At 43.5% G+C, this 21381-nt stretch overlaps 2 protein-coding genes across 2 annotated transcripts in view; one reads left to right on the top strand and one right to left on the bottom strand.

Annotated features, from left to right (window-relative positions):
- Positions 1 to 15751, bottom strand: part of T265_04889 (hypothetical protein) — a gene marked incomplete at both ends in the record, with an annotated part of 30909 nt that extends 15158 nt beyond the window's left edge. The window contains one exon of the mRNA XM_009169749.1: positions 15707 to 15751. Within this exon, the coding sequence (XP_009168013.1) occupies positions 15707 to 15751 (45 nt within the window). The remainder of the gene's footprint in view (positions 1 to 15706) is intronic.
- On the top strand, positions 10067 to 19476 carry T265_13626 (hypothetical protein; the record flags this gene model as incomplete). The annotated part of the gene is made up of 4 exons (XM_009169781.1): positions 10067 to 10310; positions 16173 to 16437; positions 19033 to 19333; positions 19435 to 19476. Coding segments are annotated over 4 exons (852 nt in total), but the record flags the coding sequence as incomplete, so codon positions are not given.
- Between the last annotated feature and the right edge of the window lie 1905 nt (positions 19477 to 21381).

Genomic DNA, 21381 nt, shown 5'->3' with positions numbered 1-21381 from the left:
ATATATATATATATATATATATATATAATGTATATATAGCTTCCAAAGACAACGTGACTTCTGTTGCTTTGACTGACCAGCTGGAACACATCTTTCTCAAAACCTGTCCGTTTTGATCTGTTTTGTGTTGTGTTCTGTATTCCTTGCATTCGGTTGGTGAGTGAGCAGTGTATGTTCGAGGACTTGTCTCTGTTTTAGTTGGTCGAATTCTTTACCGTTGTTTTCTGCCCTTCCTTCGCGTGATTGGTTCTTACGGCAGTTTCCTTCCCATATTTTGCTTCCTTGGTTAGATTGATCCATTCTCAACTTCTGTTGCTCTGTGGTCTGGTTTTCCGAAGTTTAATTATTTGGTTGTCTTTTTCCGTTTGGTATAGTTGTTCTTCTGTTTAGGGAGTATCGCGTTCCACTGGTTTATCAGGTGTCTTTCTGTATTTAGGAGCTCATTTGTTCAGTCTAACTCTTTGACTTTCTGGTTAAAGGTTTGTTTCATTCGGCTTGATTAGGCTTTTAGGGTTGAACCCACCACCTATACGTGTCTCGTGCCTTGTGGTCATGAAATCCTTCTGTCCTTGATGGTTGGCAGGTATGATTGAACTTAATATATCCGTGCCTTGCCTGATTATTGCGCACATTCTGAAACAGTTTCCGGACTATGCAGTGCCCCACTTGACAACCAAGCGATGATGCAGCTGGCACAGTTCACATTTCATGGGTTGTTCATTCGATAAGAATTACATCGCGGTCTGATGTGCTCTGTTCACCTCGAGGTATTTCGTCGCAACCTCTTCTGCCTAATAACGTCCCCACAGTTACTGACTTGGAGTTTCACCATCTCCCCTATAGAAACGACCAATGCACCGCTGACCGATACTCGTTTTGAAGAACATCTAGCGTTAACCTCATTAATAGTTCGTCGATAGAGAAGTCGAAGAAAGATAGAGACAGTGGACATTCCTGCCAGACGACACTATGAGAGCCTTTAGACAGCTGTTACCAAGTAATGCAAATAAAAAGACGTATCATCACTGACTACGAAAGCCTAGGTAGCAAATCACCTCATGCATGCAAGGTCTGATTTTTTTTTAATCTATTATGTCGGGCTACTCAAAAGAGTAAGAACTCCTGTACAGCGAGAGCGCGTTAAGCGTGATACCTATGCATATTATGCGATTAAATTTATGTTTCGTTTAGCATAACCCCTTGACTATGGTCACAGGTCGTACGTCAGCAGCAACGGTCTCATAACCAGTATGCCGATGAGCAGGAGACTTCGAACTTCTGTAAAGTATTAGTAAGGCGAAATGCACTCATTTTCCTACTAAGGGAGACTCAGCTTGATCTTCCGTTTATCATGTCCTTCTTCTTCACCAGGACCCCTCATGTTTCACTTAGTACGGTGCGCAAGCTTCGCAATACACTGTAAAGACGTAACACACTATTCATAAGGTTACTGAAAACTTTCGACGGCCCACGACCGACTTAGCCATTCTTGGGGCTCATCGGGTGTTTCTGACAACCTTATGTTTACGAAATCAGCAAAATATACTCGTTTGCATTGTGTTACCTCTTGTAAGAAGGCACTTCCATCAAAATTGTTCGGTAGTGAGTCGGTATTATGAAATTTTTTCTTACGGATTTTGGTCGTGTACAATATGGAATTCATTTTGTAGAGGTTTTGGTGATAGCTGCACATTTGGGGGAAATCCTGACAGGCCAGGAAGTTGATTAAGATCACTCAACTTATTTTAACCGTCACGTTCCACTCACAATTACTGTTCAGAATAAACGAGTCAAACGTTCGGTTATGGTAGGTATGAGTTGTTAATCTTATCAACTCTAGTGAACGTCTAACCAATTTAATCAATAAGATTCATCGGACACATGCAGCGCGCACAATGATTTTCAGCTCACAACTCAATATCTTACAACCGCAAATCGATATAAAATCTTTGTGCTTCGCTGTGTCAGTTTTTATTCGTAGCGTCTATTGAGAACGCGCGCTACGGATTCTTTTTTGTTGCTTGTCTGTTGAACCACTCAGCGAAAGTCGATAGCAAAAGATGTTACTTCTAGTCTATGCTCAGTCCCACTCTCTCCGAGGTAAACTCCGCGTGATTTTGACTCGTTTATCGTAATTCAACCACAACTTACACCCAAACACTTTTCGCAGTGACCACACTCCAGCTGAGCCATTCAAATTCCTCTCTAACACCATTAAAAGCGTGAGATTCCCACTGTGGCACCCAAAACACGGAAGGCGGAACAGGCCTCAGTCTTCTCCAAGAGTGCTTAACCTCATCCTGTGCAAGCAACCTATTCTGTCCGAAGCTATACATACATGTACGATGATAGTACATCGGAATTCGTGTGATCTGTTCTGTTTTTCACAAAGATTTCAGTTCTCCGGTCTATCCGTTCGATTACTTGATACACGCAGGATGTTGTTGTGTCTTATTCCAATCCGCTTTCCTATATACACCTAACCTTATAATGCAGCTAGATTCTGGTTTCTACGATGGCCTTTAGGAAACCGAGGCCAATTTTCTAACTCCACTTGGAATGATGCTGCTTCTGCGTTCTTCGATTTTGATTTTTTCAGTCAACTGTCATCACTCACGTATATATCGATACATACTTAGCTGAACGCAATGGATGAGGCGCACCAGTTATTTTTTGTAGTCACAAAATAACGTATTTTAGCAATATGCCGGAATATTGGTAGCTTGAATGCATTTATTAGTAGTTGCTCGGGTGACTATGGAGTTGTTCGCTGAACTCGACAACTGACTTGCAAACGCATCGTCACTTTTCGAGGGGACATTGTCGGCGTGTGGTTGGGTGGAGTTGTGCACCGAAGACGTCCCCTCGGATCTGAATGAAAAGTTTGCAAGCTCGTACACCAGATCAACAGTCACCCAAACGACTACTTAATTCCAACATGTATACCTCCCAACTGGAAACCACTGCTTCAAAAGAATACTTTCCACGTAAGCCCTTTTTCTTGGAAAAAGACTCCGGGGTTGCATAAACGAAATGAAATGGAACGTCTCATTGGCATCAATTTTTAAGAAAAAAACTCGGTGCTTGTCCACTAATTTGACATCGGACCTGATTTGGGCTTATGACAATTGTATACCCAGAAGACCTCAAGAGCACAAAACACCGTAGTACTCACTGAAAAATGTAGACAGGACGCTCAACTTTGGTGTGCACAAGACAGATGACAGCACTTATGTATGATGGCTTAAAAGGATAACCGGGTAATTACTACTGAATCTCTGTACCGAAGGGATGTCTTGACTTTTTGATATCCGAAAATGTATATCTTTTACTTTCGAGAACACTAATGCACGTTCTTCGTATGCTGCAAGCAATCATCCTTACCTCGGTGGAAGTGAGGATTTCCACCATTTCGCCTGGCTGCACAGATCAGCAGCTTTTAAATGCACTTATCTGTTCAGTGAAATGGTCCCAGCTCCGTAAAACCATGTGTACCAACTGTGCATCCTTGGATGGAGAAGCTCCAGCTTTCAGACTTTTTCAAAGTGCATATGAACCTCAGAAACAGCTGAGGCTAAACTGTTGTTAGTCTATCAGTGAAACCTTCCGAATTAAATTCTCGACTTTCACTTGCCCAGAGTTTCAGGGTGTTGTAACCTGGGTTGGCATAGTTCTGGTGTACTCTTACGACCGTGATTCAAAAGTACATGTCAGCTGGCGTGGCAACGTCCAGACACACCTTTGGTAAAGTGGTAAGCTAAAGTCAACAAGTAAAATTTGACTCAAATATCATTCAGTAGTTGAGTTCATTTTTTGGTGAGCTGCCTAGAATCACAATTGTGTCTATCTGAAGAGGCCACCTAGAAAAGCCAATGGGGTATTCATTCGTCTGTTGCCTGACCGCTTTGCGAAGTAAACACCATAGGACCATAGGACTTCACAAGATAATTCTGCCCTAAATGACTATCACCTGGCTTGTTGCTGGTCAGTTGAAGAGAGTGAAAGAACGTTAAGTGGTGACTAAACGATGTTCAGCCCAAAGCCGATGCACATACAATGAGCCCCAATAAAACTAGTCACTCGTGATGGAAAACAGGAATGTCCCTACAGCCGGGTGGTGGCTACAGGGATTTAAACTTTAATTATTATAACATCCCAAATCAATCACCATCCCCATGTCACTTGATAACAGGTGAACGCGTAACAAAAAAGCATTCATTGGTCCAACCGAGCTGCTCACCTTTAGAAACCTTCTGGGCAGTTGCTGCTTCAGGTTTGACAGCATGCCTACTTCTGTGCGCACAGCATGCCCGTAAATGGGGCAGTGGGAGGTCACAAAATAGCTCGTTACGCGAGCACCAGGTTTTTGTGCCAAAATCAGCAACCTATATCACACAGTGTCCTCACATTAATGGCCGTCGTATCCAGTGAGGCAAATCTGTCCCAACCAAAAAGTAATGCCGTTTTATTGGCCAGTTTGCTTGGCTACAATGTTAATTAGCACGCAGTTTCTTTTTCAAAATTCGCAATAGTAATGGAAAACCTACCATCCTTTTCGCACTGAAATCGTCTCTTATGGTAGCCTTGCAGTTTTCAGAACCTTTGGTGATGCAGTAATGAAGTTATTTGCATACAGACAAGTGGAATATCTGGTTCGATAGATGATACAAAAAACGTATGGCAGTCTGCGGGATTCTGATAATTGTCAGTGGAAATTTTGTCTTGGAAGTGAAGTTAGTCTACGCACCTACAGCAATCTCATCCTTATTGGGAATCATCAGCACCGCGCATCTCCAGGGAGCCTCGAATCCATGACTTCCCGGTTAGTAGTTTGATCACTTGTCCGGTCGGCCAAAAGCGACTGATCAGAAGTGTGGTTAACTCGCAACTAAGTGTGAGGAGCCGGTTCATCCGTAAGACCACGTGGTGTCGAACCTGTGACCGAAGGATGAGACGTTTTATCCTGTTTAAGCGCGATTGAGTCACTACCGATCAGGACCTCCTGACCAAGCAGTTAAGTCGTGGATTCGAGACTCCCTGGAGTTTCGTGAGATGCGCAGTGATGATGATTCCCAATGAGAATGAAACAACTCTACAGTGCCTCTCAGCATTCTAACACAGATGCACTCTACCTACAATAAAATACAAAAATTCTCAAGATAATTGATTGTGGTTGTAGGTGGGACCGAACTGGGCTACCGCAAATGAAACGTCCTTTTTCTGTGTATTTTCAAACGTTCCAATGGAGTTTATTAGTTGAATACAAAATATAAATTCAAATAAACTTGTTAATCAAGATTTCAAAAATGGTAATTGTTATGTCTGCTGATTCGTCAACCTGAGGTATCTGCTGCTGACCCGCTCCAGTGCCTAGTTTCGGAGAGAAAAGACTCACAGAAGGGAACACAACAGCTGTATTCCGAACAAGCGAGTGAGTGCGTGCGAGTGCGAGTGCAAAAGTTACAACAACCCCACGCTATTTAAAGGGGACTTTCTGACATTGATCCAGGCTGTCTGATAGGCGTTAGTGATCACCCATCAACATCGAGGGTGCCTCTGTGAAAAGCCTGAATGCTGATCACGTTCGGTAGTGCTTCTGTGGCGCAGAGAACACTCATCAGGTTTTACTGAATTGATCGAATGATTGACTGGCCTGGATCTTGCCGGCTTTCTAGTTGAGCTTTTGGTGGAGCAGTAGGTTCCGGGCGTTCAGAAGTTGATTTCAGGAATCTGACCTTCCTGATAGTGATGATAAGTGAGATAGCTTCTATAAAAGTAATGGAAAATATGCGCAGTTTTCTCAGCTGCCACGTCCACTGAAGGCAAATTAAGGTAAACTTCGGCAAAATGTTGACCACTCTTTCAATATAACACTGCCTGGGTTCCTAATGTATGTCAACATGGTTGGCAGCCACAGCTTGCTCACGTGAAGCCTTGAACTATAGCAAAAGGTATGCAGCTCTCGGAAGTTTTTTTCAGGTTGGTATCTCTCACTGCTAAACATCAATGGACCTACAGACCATATACATCCTTCGTGTTGTCGTAAACAACTTTTCGAAGCTTGCTTATGTATTGATTTACTTCGTTAAGAAGGATGGCCGTCGCCCAGCACTGCGTTTCCGATGCCACTAGTAGTTCATCGAATTTAGATAAACAAATCCACACCCTACCATCACTTCTTCACAGATACGATTTCGGCACAAAAATAATTTCTCGTGTGTCTTGAGGGAAGCAATCCCCGTTAAAAGTAGTTGTATATTTTCAGTTCACAGAAGATTCTCAGGTATTTTTGTCGACAATTTTGCTTCACATAAATCTTACAGAGTGGTTTTCTCCAGAAACTGTTCGGGTATAATAAAGACATGCATCGTTCAATAACACAGACGTGGAGCATTACATGATACCATTTGCATGTATCAGAATGATAATATGTTGTGCCGTATATGCCAAAAAGCGACGGCCGATGGGACATGAGAGTATTGCTAGTTGTGAATCTCATGGTTGTATGAGGACTGGGATACTGTCAGGGCACACCTAGACGGGAGGACGTTTAGGGTCCTCAACCAAAGTCTTTGGCTCAAAAGCCTAACCGCAAAGCAGTGGTGTTAGGCGGGAAATGCGAATGCATTATCATTTATACGGAACAAGTCTCTGCATGTTCCAACCCCCAACCTGGAGGGTCAGGAGATTGTGTTTGTGAGACCTCCAACCATTGACCAATCTGGTATGTGTGAGACCTCCAACCATTGACCAATCTGGTATGAGAGACTATGTGAGCTTCCCAATATAGCTCAATGGATTGCTGAGGTGCGCAAACCGTCAAAACACGGTAAGGTCCAGTCTCTTCGTGACGGTAGTTCAGCTGTACCACCCTTTCGGTGCCAAGCTGCCATGCCACCTGAAGGAGGCATGAGGGCTGAGATAGTACCAGGTTGCACAAGCATAGACAGGAGGAGTAGAGATGCAGAGGTCGGGTTCGAACCACGAATCTTCCCATCAGTAAATTCGCGCCCTAACCACATAAGCCATCTAGCAGTGAAGCATCAGTGCCAACACAGATGTTGCTGTCTTTGATGATGATGATGATGATGATGATGATGATGATGATGTTGATGATGATGATGATGATGGTGATGGTGTACAGAAAGCGCTGGTGGAAGACGAAGGCTCGGCTGGGAACAACTCTCAAATTATTCGATCAGCCGGCATAAAGAGAGCCATCTTCAGTGAGGCGATCCAATAAAAGTACGAAACTCCGATTCATTCACATAAATGACGTCCTGAACGGTGGGCTGAACATTTCGAAGAACAGTCCAGCTGGCTCTCATCACCACTGTCTCCGGATGAACCACAAGTCGAGAGCAAATTTCCATTTAAAACAGAAATCTAGCTTGAAAATTCACCGCTCCGGTGCAACAGGACACTTGAACCAGTCGATATCACGTTGTAGTTTTTACTTTGTTTTATTTATTTGTTTTGGATGCTGGTTTTGACTCCTCCGACCATCAGTAACTATGAAAACTTTGGCAATGAAAGTTGACCTCTCTGAATTCTTGTCTAAAGGCCCTATGCCCTTTATTCTGTGGACAAGCAGAGGTCCACAGCAAACTTCCACCTGAATTTACTACACCAATTTGGGTCAGTTAAGGCAAAATCCCTTGTCTTTCCGCCTCTGGTTCGTTGAATGAATCTTCTGTGCCCGACAATAACACAGTGTAAATCAAAATGCCTCCGGAGAGTTTGCTCACTGACATTCGATACGATGACTATATAGCGCTTCTTACCTCATCACTATATTCGACAGGGATTTCACTGTCAAAATGAAATGGATCAGTCAACACAATTAAGTAAATGGTACTTCTTTATTACACCGTTCTCCTCCTTCGATGTAAATTCGGCTCCGGAAATTTCCCAGCGGATTATTGGTGGACTGTTGAAAGTTGTCTTGTTTGCGAAATACACTCATTTGCAGACTAATTTGGTTTTGCGAGAGACTCACCTGGAACCCAGCTGAATCTCTCTCACCTGGAACCCAGCTGAACAAGCCAACGACCAACATCCCCGAATGTTTGTGGCTGTGATTTTAGTGTCGAGTCCCAGCTGAACGAACACACAAGTGGTGTGGACTCGTCAGAATGATCGCCTCGGGACAGGAAGAGTAGTGTTCAAATGAGTGATATTAATGCATATTCTTCAAAATCCCGCAGTCAGTCATAGTTATTAGATGTCTGTAGTTTGGGGGATGGACGAATTTCAGGTAGCTCATCTAATCTTCGCTCAATCGAAACGGGAACGACTGCCCTACAACATGCTTAGTACCCCTAGTAACTACAATTACACATCAAAATCACGGACTGATGGAACATTTTGCCTTCCTACATTTTTGCAGATATTGCGCATTGCAGATGTTACAGACTTATCGAAGGAAGATGTCAGCGAGCCTGTGCCACGTTTACACTTCCCAATATAGCTCAATGGATTGCTGAGGTGCGCAAACCGTCACATCACGGTAAGGTCCAGTCTCTTCGTGACGGTAGTTCAGCTGTACCACCCTTTCGGTGCCAAGCTGCCATGCCACCTGAAGGAGGCATGAGGGCTGAGATAGTACCAGGTTGCACAAGCATAGACAGGAGGAGTAGAGATGCAGAGGTCGGGTTCGAACCACGAATCTTCCCATCAGTAAATTCGCGCCCTAACCACATAAGCCATCTAGCAGTGAAGCATCAGTGCCAACACAGATGTTGCTGTCTTTGATGATGATGATGATGATGATGATGATGATGATGTTGATGATGATGATGATGATGGTGATGGTGTACAGAAAGCGCTGGTGGAAGACGAAGGCTCGGCTGGGAACAACTCTCAAATTATTCGATCAGCCGGCATAAAGAGAGCCATCTTCAGTGAGGCGATCCAATAAAAGTACGAAACTCCGATTCATTCACATAAATGACGTCCTGAACGGTGGGCTGAACATTTCGAAGAACAGTCCAGCTGGCTCTCATCACCACTGTCTCCGGATGAACCACAAGTCGAGAGCAAATTTCCATTTAAAACAGAAATCTAGCTTGAAAATTCACCGCTCCGGTGCAACAGGACACTTGAACCAGTCGATATCACGTTGTAGTTTTTACTTTGTTTTATTTATTTGTTTTGGATGCTGGTTTTGACTCCTCCGACCATCAGTAACTATGAAAACTTTGGCAATGAAAGTTGACCTCTCTGAATTCTTGTCTAAAGGCCCTATGCCCTTTATTCTGTGGACAAGCAGAGGTCCACAGCAAACTTCCACCTGAATTTACTACACCAATTTGGGTCAGTTAAGGCAAAATCCCTTGTCTTTCCGCCTCTGGTTCGTTGAATGAATCTTCTGTGCCCGACAATAACACAGTGTAAATCAAAATGCCTCCGGAGAGTTTGCTCACTGACATTCGATACGATGACTATATAGCGCTTCTTACCTCATCACTATATTCGACAGGGATTTCACTGTCAAAATGAAATGGATCAGTCAACACAATTAAGTAAATGGTACTTCTTTATTACACCGTTCTCCTCCTTCGATGTAAATTCGGCTCCGGAAATTTCCCAGCGGATTATTGGTGGACTGTTGAAAGTTGTCTTGTTTGCGAAATACACTCATTTGCAGACTAATTTGGTTTTGCGAGAGACTCACCTGGAACCCAGCTGAATCTCTCTCACCTGGAACCCAGCTGAACAAGCCAACGACCAACATCCCCGAATGTTTGTGGCTGTGATTTTAGTGTCGAGTCCCAGCTGAACGAACACACAAGTGGTGTGGACTCGTCAGAATGATCGCCTCGGGACAGGAAGAGTAGTGTTCAAATGAGTGATATTAATGCATATTCTTCAAAATCCCGGAGTCAGTCATAGGTATCAGATGTCTGTAGTTTAGGGGATGGACGAATTTCAGGTAGCTCATCTAATCTTCGCTCAATCGAAACGGGAACGACTGCCCTACAACATGCTTAGTACCCCTAGTAACTACAATTACACATCAAAATCACGGACTGATGGAACATTTTGCCTTCCTACATTTTTGCAGATATTGCGCATTGCAGATGTTACAGACTTATCGAAGGAAGATGTCAGCGAGCCTGTGCCACGTTTACACGTTAGAAATGTATCGGAAGGACAAAGTGAAAGCATACATCCAATCAATCTGTCCGAACTGACATGTCCTGCGCGAACCTTTCGTCAGCATGGAATCTATAGCAGTCTTTTGGCAGGCAGTCGGAAAAGTCGAAGTGACGACACCCTCTACGCAGAATTTCTAGCCGCTTTGGAGCGTAAGCTGAGTTTTGCTTTGTGGGGGTGATCAGATTTTTGCTCGACTCATTTTATCTCGATATCTTAACCTTTGTCCTAAACACGATATATTCGGCATGCCTGTCCAGGTGAGTTTTAGGCCCACCAGCACTTAGGTAACGTAGTTCGTTATACTGAGAAATAAACTCAAGCCAATTCAACTGAACCTCGAAACGATCTAGCTCTCCTACAGAAAATGTTTTCGGTTCAATTTTCGACAGATGTCAGTAGGGCAGGCAGTATCTCCGTTATATATCAGCAAACGGGCGCTGCTTCACTGACTTTATTTGCTGTGAATGGACAAAGTAAGCCAACGAAGACCACAACATTGTGATCGTCTTAGAGAATGGTTGTGCATTGCATTTCGAATGGTATTATACTTGAGTCTAGCATTTCTCCAACCTGGAACTCATAAACCTTAGTTGTTGTCTTAAATCCGGCACATATATGAGACAAACAGCTTGCTAATCTGAATCGTATTCGTTCGCACTGCTTCGACGAATTCCATTGCTCAGTTGTGGCGTTTCTGCTCTGTGATCATGGACCCGATCAGTCAATTTAAAAAATTGGTTGGAATGACTAGCGTACTTCTTAATTGTTTGCTTAAACGCAATTGTCATCGGAGTCACTATATGTTGCACACCTGGCTCTTCTTTTGTCACTTATGGGAACTCACTTTTGGGCTTTACATCGCCTGTCAGTAGGTTTGTCTCAAAGGGTAATGAGGCAAATAGCTAACTCAAGTGTGGTGTGACACGTTGGTAGGTCGTTTTATTTCACGAATGGCCGTTGTATGAATTAACTCTATCCAAATCACTATTGTATGAACAGTGGAGAAGACTGTTGCATTATTGGTGTCAGTGCCGAAACTGAATTTGGTAGCGTAGGGCTCAGTAGGGGGTAGAACCGGTGCAAGACCCATGGGAATTTCATCTAGGCGAAACCCGATCGTTGGTGAACCACAGGTTGGATATGCAGGAATATATATACACATATATCAGCATTTGTACTAAGTTATGATTTTCTGCAGTCTCCGGGATGGTTATCCAGTATTCTGTTGATGTTATGTCTAAATAAAATGGCGTCATCCGCGTCCTTCTCTCTTGTGGAGATCAAGACAGCAAGTTTTGTCGAAAGGGTAATTCGGCTAATTTTACTGGGCCTCCCCGCTGGAGGTTCCGTCGGAAATTGCTTTTGACTGAGGTGGAAGCAGCACACGAGTCTACAGTACACGAATTGGTAAGGATTTGAAGTGATCTGCGAATGATCGGAGGAAAGCAAAATGTCTTATCGGCTGAAAGCTTCCTTGATTTAGTCAGATGTCTGACAGTTGAGATGCGATTAAGTGAAAGTGATGGGAATATATTGGTCATCGTAGCGATAAGGTTAGCTTTCTGGTAGTTGTTACATACCGACTTATCTCTCTTCTCCGGGAACGGTAGTAGAACTGACGTACCACAACATCTGCTTCCTACGCAGAACGATAGATCTTATAGATCGACCTACAGATGTATACGTCTTGTACGCGTTTGTGTGGATGCCACTTTTCCGAAGGATATCCTTTTCCTTACGTGAGCTGCATTCTTGTTAGTGTCTTCCTCATCGAAGCGATTCAGTTGACGTTGTGTGTGGTAGTGGAGCTTGTAGACGAGATTTTTGAGGCGCGAATAGTCATTGGACAAGGGTATTACATTCACCTGGTAACGTTATCATCTAGTTCCGTAAACTTCTGCCTTGTTGTGTCACGTATGTCAACTCTGGGAGTTGGTGTTTTTCCGATGCACTTCGAAGTAGTTTTCCTATCCTACCCGTGTTGTTAACTGTCTCCATATTCTCTTTCGTATCAATCCCATATTGTTTTCGATTGTTTCTCGCCTTGTCGCGGACTGCGGATTCCGATGAGAGGGCTAATCAAGTTTTTGCCAATGAAGGCAGATTCAATGTCCGAAATTCAGACTTCCTGACAATAAGCAGTAACATCAAGTCGAACCAGAGCTGCTTGTCGGATGGACGTTTCAGTCGAATCCAGAAACCAATTGTTTCAGTTAGTTTCGGGAGCTTTGACTGCTCTTACTAGCGTACATCATCATTGCACATTATGCAGAATTCTTACCTTGGGACGTTCAGAAAAGTAACGCTTCTGTCGCACTCACAGGTGTAGTTTGAACCGAAATAGTTCGAAATAGTGCACGCTTCTTACCTTCTGTTTCCACCTTCAGGTTCTCGATAAGGCCGGTTGTCCACAACTGACACCCTAGGCGATGTGACGGGTATGCTTTCCACCTGACTGGTGGTTCGTCCATCGTTAAGACCTCACATAAAAATATGTGTTTTTGGGCGCTGAAAGCATTTGTTAGACTCACACATCCGGTCGAGAGCTGCAAATTTGATCGATCTTGCATCATTCCCCATTGAGAGTCATTCAATGCCTAGTCCGCGTGGTGAGGATTTGATTGGCGACATTTAGAGGTGCTGTAACACTCAAACAGGCTGATGGAGAGTTGCCTTCCGATATTAACAAATCCAGGTTGCACCGGTAGCTGGGACTGTCGAAGTCGTCGCGCTTACCATGGACGCCGTAGCGTTAAGAGAATAACGGTCACATAAACCTCTCATATTCGCGAGGTTTCACGGGAACTCTACAGATGTGATAGCGCCAACATCCAGTTGTATTTGTTCGATTTTTTATCTCTAGACTTTGCACAGCCAAGTATAAACTTGACAGCAGGGGAATTGCGGAGAACTACAGAACAACACCGCCAGCAGAATCGTGGGATTTCTAAGATAATCATATCTACCCAATTATCGGAGCCAATTGATGTTCCCACTGTTTTTTTGTTTGGAGTCCGGTTTTCGCCAAATGGACAAACAACAGGCCACTTGACAGACCTGCTTTCAAATCCGCCCATGAAGATAGAGTACAGGACTTTCTCAACAGAGGCAACATGGTAACAGTTCACTTGAGCGTATTCCAATGAGATTGAAGCGGATCGTTTCCAAAATTAATCGCTGTTACTGACGCAGCGTTGTATTTTAGCAACAACTTGTAACTACGGATATAAACCGCGCTTCTGACCGATTTACTTTGTCTCAGACCGTCAGACTTGTTACCATCGAAGAAAGCAGCTAAACCGATATATGATATGTCTTTGGTGCGTGCATGCGCATGTCTACAGGATAGAACTAACTTGTAAGGTTTTGCTGTCGAGGTCTGGTTCAACACTAGGATAACCACCCTAATTCGACTGAAAGCGGTCAGTTTTGATCACAACGCATTTTAGCGATAGACGGCCAACGTCATCCGTGTTGAGCACGTTTCGGTGGGAAATCTCAAGCTCTCTCAAAATACGCTAAAGAAACATTCAAATGTTGAACTGCTTCCGCAGTCGACCCACAAAATCTTATGTCAACGTTTCACAAATTGTTGGGCTATTTTCACACAGTTGGTAGAAAAACGCTGGAACTATGTGTAACCGATGGAGAAAAATGAGAGAATCGAACAATACCAAATGTGTTACGACATACGCAAGCTTTATGTGACTCCATTTGACACATCTACCAGCTAGATTTCTTTAGCGCCCTGAAAATGGGTTTATCCGTCAGTCGGACCATGCAATTTACTCGCGATGTATGGTGTAGACTACAGTTATGCACGACTCTGAGCAACCGTTTCAGTCTCTACAGACTGCAGGCAACTTTCACGATACGCACTAAAAAAGGGTCACCGCAACTGTCAAGCGACTAACGCACCATAACAAGGCGAACTTAAAACTAGTTCTGGTCACTTGTGCACAGTGTGCAATTCGGAAAGCTACTGTACAAATGTCGTGACCTATGGACTCTACTTATTTGAAGCAGAATTTGTTGCACTTCGTGCTTGCTGTCAATCCATATTCCTGGTATTTGTTTGTATTTGTTCACTCTGGCCAGCTGGGCTCATTCAGCGTTATTTGACTTGGATTCGAATGACAAACATTTGATTGCGTCACAGACCGTGGGCAGTCCACATTTTTAGTGTGGCCAAGTTACGACGACAGAAATGAACAAGACTTGTTTCGAACTTTGTGCTCGCGTTTTTGCCATAGCTACTGTGTGCTGCTTGTACGACACTTGTCTGTTTACGCCAAAGCAGCATCCGAATGTATTGACACGTTAAACGCACAGGCTGTCGCAATCAAAATATCTGTAACCGATTGGTCGCAGCTTTGTCCATTACACCTTCGACCCTGAAGATGATTCGGAAATCTAGCTACCGGCTGTTTACACGCATGGCGAAAATCTCAATGTTTATGTTATCTTCAGTGTTGGCTACTACAGGCATCGTCTGTCAACTCGGTAGAAAGGGATTTAGGATAAAGAATTCGGATTCTGACTACTCTCAACTATCATTTTCCTTTGGTCTCTTATGTTACAGCTATCGTATTTTGAAAGAGCCTGCAATCTTCTGTCCAACGATACTTTCTGTATGTAGCTCATAATTTAGGGGCTCAAGCTTCTTGTGGTCAGCGTCACACGCATTAGTGCTACTTTTTTCGGTGCACCTTGCACCTACAGACCGCAGCAGACAAGTGTGTGTGTGCGTGTTTCTGACAGTTCGGAATGGAAAGGCATAGATGGTATTTTTAATTCCAGTTTTATGGTTTTGAATAACAGTCTTAGAGCAAAAATAACCGTACAATAGTCCTAATGTCAACGTGACCTTCGCGAACGGAGACACTTGTTTGGTACTCGAGGCATAATCCCTGCGTTCCTCAGTTTCAAAGGTTTTCTAATCAAGATAGCTGCAACGCGATAACGCCAGCTGACGCACGATCATCTCCTGAGATGGAGAATCAACAGTTTTCAACGCAGTCGTTCATCGCATACCGGAGCGATCGATTGAAGTGAAATCCGTAGACAAACTGTTCGGACGTAATGTACTACTCATAAGGGCATTGGTCCCCTAAATTCAAGTAGTTCGTCAATATGATACAATACAAATTGCCTGCAGCTAACCGAATCTCGGATTCATGACATGTCAGTGTAGGTGAACCGGAACCGGAGAAGTGGATCTTCATGGGACATGAAGATTATTGCAGTATGTGAGAGTTAACAGGGACCATTATTCCAGCCACAACAAATCTAGTAATGCATAGCAATTATAATGGACATGTAAGAACACTACTGAAACGAGAAAACACAAGTGAGAAGTCATATTCGTTGGATATTCCTGGACAACCATCGACGAGGTCAATCACGGTTAGTTGTGGCCTTACGGATGAAAACATGTTTCGTTTGCTAGTAAATCCCGGATGCCCAGAGAAGGCATATCATTGGGGAACAGTCATGATGGTTCCCATTATTTGAAGCCGATGGTAGAAAGCAATTTGAGACTTACAAGCAGGTGACGTTTTATCCAATTCTTTGTGTAGGAGCTAGCCATTTGGGATACCCATTGCATCCAACCGCCTTCCTCAAGTGACCTTTGGGTGCTCGAATGTGGTGTTCAACTGAGTTCAAAACCATACTATGACGTATTTCATACGTCATTCGTAGTTTCTAAAGATAAAGTTTTGTCAAACTCACCTAGAATAATACTCCATGATTTACCAGCCTGATTGGAACATCTAATAACTACTAGTCATTTTATTGGGAACGTCTCATTCATGAAAACATGTCTTTACGCGTGTCCCATTTCTGAAGCAAGTGATCACAATTTGTGACGAACTCGAGTAGATTGTACATTTGATCGTTAGCACAGGAAATTTAGCGTAACACTTCAAGCCAATTTTCTCATGGGACCTTGGTGTTCATCACCGATCTTTCAACTGTTATGCGGTTTCCCTCTTATTTTTACTGAACAGCTCTTTTGCAGAAAATGAAAGAGTTGAATCTCGGTCGATCTGGTACGCTGAGCGAACTGATTTCTGAACTGACTTTTGCCTGTCGTTCAAAAGCCGTCCCTACGCTGCGTCACGCGGCCTTGAACCTAGTCAACCTGACCGTATTTGGTGACGTTGGTGCTCAGCTGGACGTGATCGTCATTTGGTTATCAACACTTGCCCTTCACCTTGACGTTGTCGTCCAATATTTTGCCCTTCTCTCCACTGCCTTCTTATTGACGAAACTGTGAGTTTACCAACTTCTATACACCTAACTCAATCGTTCGCCTCCTCCTCAACCCTATCGAATCGTTGTTCTAGGACTATCTGACGCACGGCGTTGCACTTCTGTTGCTAACGTAACTTAACAGCCTTATGTGTGTCACCGCTTCCTGCCTGGTTTGACTTTCAACACTTTACTGCAAAAGTGACTTTCAAGACACGACATTCGTACAGCCATCTTTTGGCAAATGCTACCCTTGCTAAGGGTCGGTCATCATCATCATCATCATCGACAGCATGACATCAGTGTTCAACACCGATGCTTCACTGCCGTACAGTTAAGGGTCGGTGACGATCCGTGGCACAATTCAGGTTACTTTGTTCTCAATAGATGCCCGTCAAAAGCAGAGACATTGGCAAACGGACACAGGTGAACGGCGTTCACATTGGTTCGTGAACACAGTGCTTTCTCAAAGTCGTATGACTCTGGAATTATTCAACACACATCGGTCGCACTGGATGGGTTACTTGTTCTTGTGCAACTGTATCAGTGTCGGGATTGTTACAGAGTGGGTCAGTCGAAAGGGGTCCTGTGTTTTCAACAAACTATAGTGGTTAGTTTCCAAGTTTCCCGACTGCAAATATACATTGGCCGCAGTTGTAACTCGACTCCGTACTTGCTTTCAGGTGTTATGCCTGTATTAGTTACTTATTATCGTCAACTTCGCTCATAGTAATGTAAGTTTTACAGTAGTGCATGATTATTGCGGCCAAAACGTGAAGCTTTCAAAGTAAGGTACTGTCATATCAATGCGGGCATATCTGAATGGTATTACTTTTTAAATATGTTATCTAATTGCTTCTCCTCTAGCTACAATTTCAAGTCTGTAGACACTCACGATGTTCGCTCCATATGGAGAGGTGTATTTTATATCTTAACGTTCTGGAATATGGAACCGTAAGTGTACAGATCACCTGGATGGGAACTGACAATTAATTGTAAATAATATATGGGGGTCTAATCCGAGTATTTAAAATGAGGTTCCGTGCTTCTATCGGTAATTTAGACCAGAAAGTGTTCATTTTCAAGGTGGTCCAAAGTCCCTAGCAAAGTTAAAAATGAAAAAGTATGGCGGTACTCGCGAACACATTCGAAGTTCGGAAGACTGATTCAATGCATCGGACAATACAGACGAAACTTTTTAATAGCTTCAAAAATTTTTCACCTGCTGGTATGACGATCACTAGCGATGGACTATTTTAAGTATCGTTTTATCCTCATTATGGTCAGCTTTTCTCTGTTTTTATATTATAGAGGAGGTGCTACATTACCGACTGCATCACTTGAATCACGAAACGTTCTGTATAGGCCATGTGGAGTGTTCCTATTACGGTTACTAAGGTTCAGTAGATGTCAACTTGTTTTTCTCACTGCATGACTCGAATTCTCTATTCTTCAGTTATACCAGACGTTGTTTCTCATAGCAAAACATCAGGATTGGGAGCCCTGAAAAGCTGAGTACTCATTTGCGATTGTGATAGTAACGTGGAAACCTGACAAGTCCCTCGTTTATGTTTTGACCAAATGTGCTGCTCCATGGTTCCTCAGGATCCAGTTAGACCGATGTTCAAGATATCCAGTTGTTGTTCCCAGGTCTTCGCTTATTTGATGGAAGCATATTGACAGCCCACTATCGTCTTCGTCGTGTTCAGTGCTCATTTGATGACGCCGTCTCCGAATTTATATTATCCAAGTTAAGGGCTCGGTCACAAACGGAAAGGATGTCACCAATAACTCCCGTTTATCTATGGAGGAAAATGTTGGTAGCTCAGGTAGCGTAGATGGTCGTTGGCTCGTTGGCTAAGCTGGGTAATTTGATTGCAAGCGTTTCAGCACCACATCATCAGTGCGTTATTGGGGAGCGTAGTGATGCGTAGCGGTGGGTTGGTGGTTGTGACAACCAACCAACGACTCCTGTTTACGCTCAGTGGTGAGCTTTCAAAGGGTCCCCATCAGCCTAATAAGTACCGAGGGTACGACTCGTGTAATAAGTGGTCGATTTTAGAAAACTTGCCTTTGCTGAGACTCATCAGGTCACTTTGAGGAGATCGTTCACGTGAATCCGACAGGCATTTACACTCTACTGATCGATGAGTAACCGTTGATGACAAAGTTTCTGCTGACCAAGTTGCAAATAGCTTTTAATCAATAGGTCACATGACCAATCCTTCAGCACCCGCCTGATGAATCACAATAAGAACGGGTGGCCAGGTTTTTCGAAAACGCACCACTTTCACGTTTAAAATCTGGTCCGATTCCAGATCCTCAAATATCAATGACCAGTTAGGATAAACACTCAGCGTTCGCGACAGGTGGCGCTAAATCCCATCACAGTGAACATTAGCCACACAGATGATCAACTGTGGTCAACTCGTATCCGGAAGGTTTTTGGATTCACAGCTGCTGATTATCCGTGCGAATGAAAAAAGCGTACACGACTTCTTAGAGCACGGTTTTATCCATCTTGTCACCGTGAATTCTATGTTCGATCTAGGTAACGTCCGATGATAGAAGAATAGTCAATTTTTCTGTTTACTCTTTTTCACTCTCTTTTCACAGTGAGTTCACCACTCCCGTGCTCAACTCGGGTATAGTAGACCGAATACGGCCGTTTGTACGAACCCATTCTTCACCTGCTGAATTTGCTCGAAATAGCCTAATCCGTGCCTTCCTCTGCGTTTGTCGGGCGCAACATTCAACTGCCCCAACACAATGTTTCCACTGCTACACAAAAGCCACTCGAGGATGGCTGCAGCATCTCTTGCCTGCACTGTCTTCACCTTATTCAGAAGTACGCATACTGGCTGCGTTCCATTTCTCAGCAAATGCCAGTCTGAATCCCGCATATCTAGCCTCCGCAGTGAGTAGATTTCTTCATAAACACTTTATGGATGCTGGCATCACTCCATTCTAACTCTTACTCATATCCATTGCTAGTCCTCTTTTTCTTTTTTTTTCTAGCATATTTGGGCAAATAAATATTCCTATGTCCTGTCCAAGTGAGAGCTAATCACACTGCTGACCAGCCACTCGCGGCCGAACGGTCATGTGTTCAACCACTGGCCCGAAGGTCTCTGGTTCGAGATTCCACTGAGTTCCGCGAGGCGCTCACTGATGATTCCCAACAATAATGAAACACCTGTACAGCGCTTCTCGGATTTTCAGTGTACCTTGGCTTCACCTACACGATAGAATATCTGTTTAAAATTAGTATATACTGTTCTCATTTTGCCCGTTTTCTCCTGCCTTCAAAATATGAAGAACGTGCCCAGGAGAAACTTATGAACCATTTCGACCAGTTTACCTTGTTCGCTAGGCCTATGGGAATAATTGACTGGACACGCTCTTCTGGATTACAGTCGATTGGTGGAATTGAGTCCTCAAGAGTAACTTTCTCAAATGGATGCCTTGTTTGTTTGAACGATCTGTTCAGACAAATGCTAGGCTCTTCAGGAAGTCTCAGAGCTATGCTGTCAGGTGTTTGGCTGCATTCTGAGCCGAATAGACTCCATACCCCATACTTCTCTCGCTTGATGCGGAATCGTTTCGTTTGGCATTGATTTGTGATTTTTATTAGGAGTATAGTAAGGTACAACAAGCAATCGGAATACACTACACACAGAAGTGTTGTGTTTTGATGGGTGCGCTGGGTTTTTATTACGCGTGATGTGAGTCACATGACAACCTAAACTAGCCAAAAGCAGTCGATTCCCGGCTGCGTTCCGAGCAATATTAGACGTGGAAGTTTCAGCAATAAAATGGGGAGCTTAGTGGGAAGAAACAGACGAGAGATTCTGCTGGGTTCCGTCAAAACCAAACTGATATGCAAATTAGTGCATTTGTCGTAAACAAACTTCTTTTTGCCTTACCTTCGATCCCATTCCCTTGGGTTTAAGTCAGCGTCAGCAATCTGCACGTGGCGTTACATGTAGTTCTGCAAAACGCTTCTAATGTACACTTGGTCCGCAGATCAGATCCAACACGGTATTCACAGTACGAGCAAGCGTTGTCCATATATATATATATATATATATATATATATATATATATTGGAATCTTTAATGTAGTCATTTGAATCAGCGCTCCTCCGTCTGATCTATCAGGTTAGGCACTCGAATACAACACTGAAGCAAAAGTAGTTTTAGGGACTGAGGGCCCTCATTAGTTGTAATGCATTAGTTGTCATTCACTGTGATGCTGAGCCCCGGTTTTCGAAAATATCTGTTAAGGCAACACCGAATTACCTTTCGCCGAGATCAAGAAATTTCAGTTTTATAGTAGGGTATCTCTGCCTGCAATCTGTCACAAACGCATGGAAAGTGTCGTGAAATTCCCATGAGTGAACACCGCCAAAATCAAGCCTTTTGGACGCACCCGCTCTTTGGGATGCGAAAGCACGGTCCTTCTGCGATTCGCTCTCTCGAGAAGTTTGCTAGCTATGAACGCTTTACATAGACTGTAGATCGCTGAAGAGAGGCACACAGAGACGTATATCCTCACTTTTTATTTGTTTATCCACTTATCTGCTCATCTGGTTCTTCATTTATTTATTTACTTAGCCTGTTTAATTTATTTAGAGTTTTCCACCATCTCAAACCAAAAGTTAGACTTAAACTTGTGTACATCTACCGGAATCCCAACGCTGGTGAATGAATGAAAGAGCCCACTTTTACCTCTGTGGCATCTATTTGGACGATAGTATTATGTTATACCACTCTTGGTCCCATTTCAATTATAGACATTTTCGACATGGCACATACGCACATTTTATCTGCATATGAGGCTACACAGGAATACAGCTAGTTCTCTCTGGATCTGCTGTTGAACAGAACATGACAGGGGCGGATACGAAGTAAGGCCAATTCAGAACATCAGATTCATGGTGTGCCCGACAAATCTGTCCATTTT

This window comes from Opisthorchis viverrini (assembly GCF_000715545.1).
Source record: "Opisthorchis viverrini unplaced genomic scaffold opera_v5_86, whole genome shotgun sequence".
NCBI classification, from domain to species: domain Eukaryota; kingdom Metazoa; phylum Platyhelminthes; class Trematoda; order Opisthorchiida; family Opisthorchiidae; genus Opisthorchis; species Opisthorchis viverrini.
This window is presented reverse-complemented; position numbering and strand designations above follow the sequence as displayed.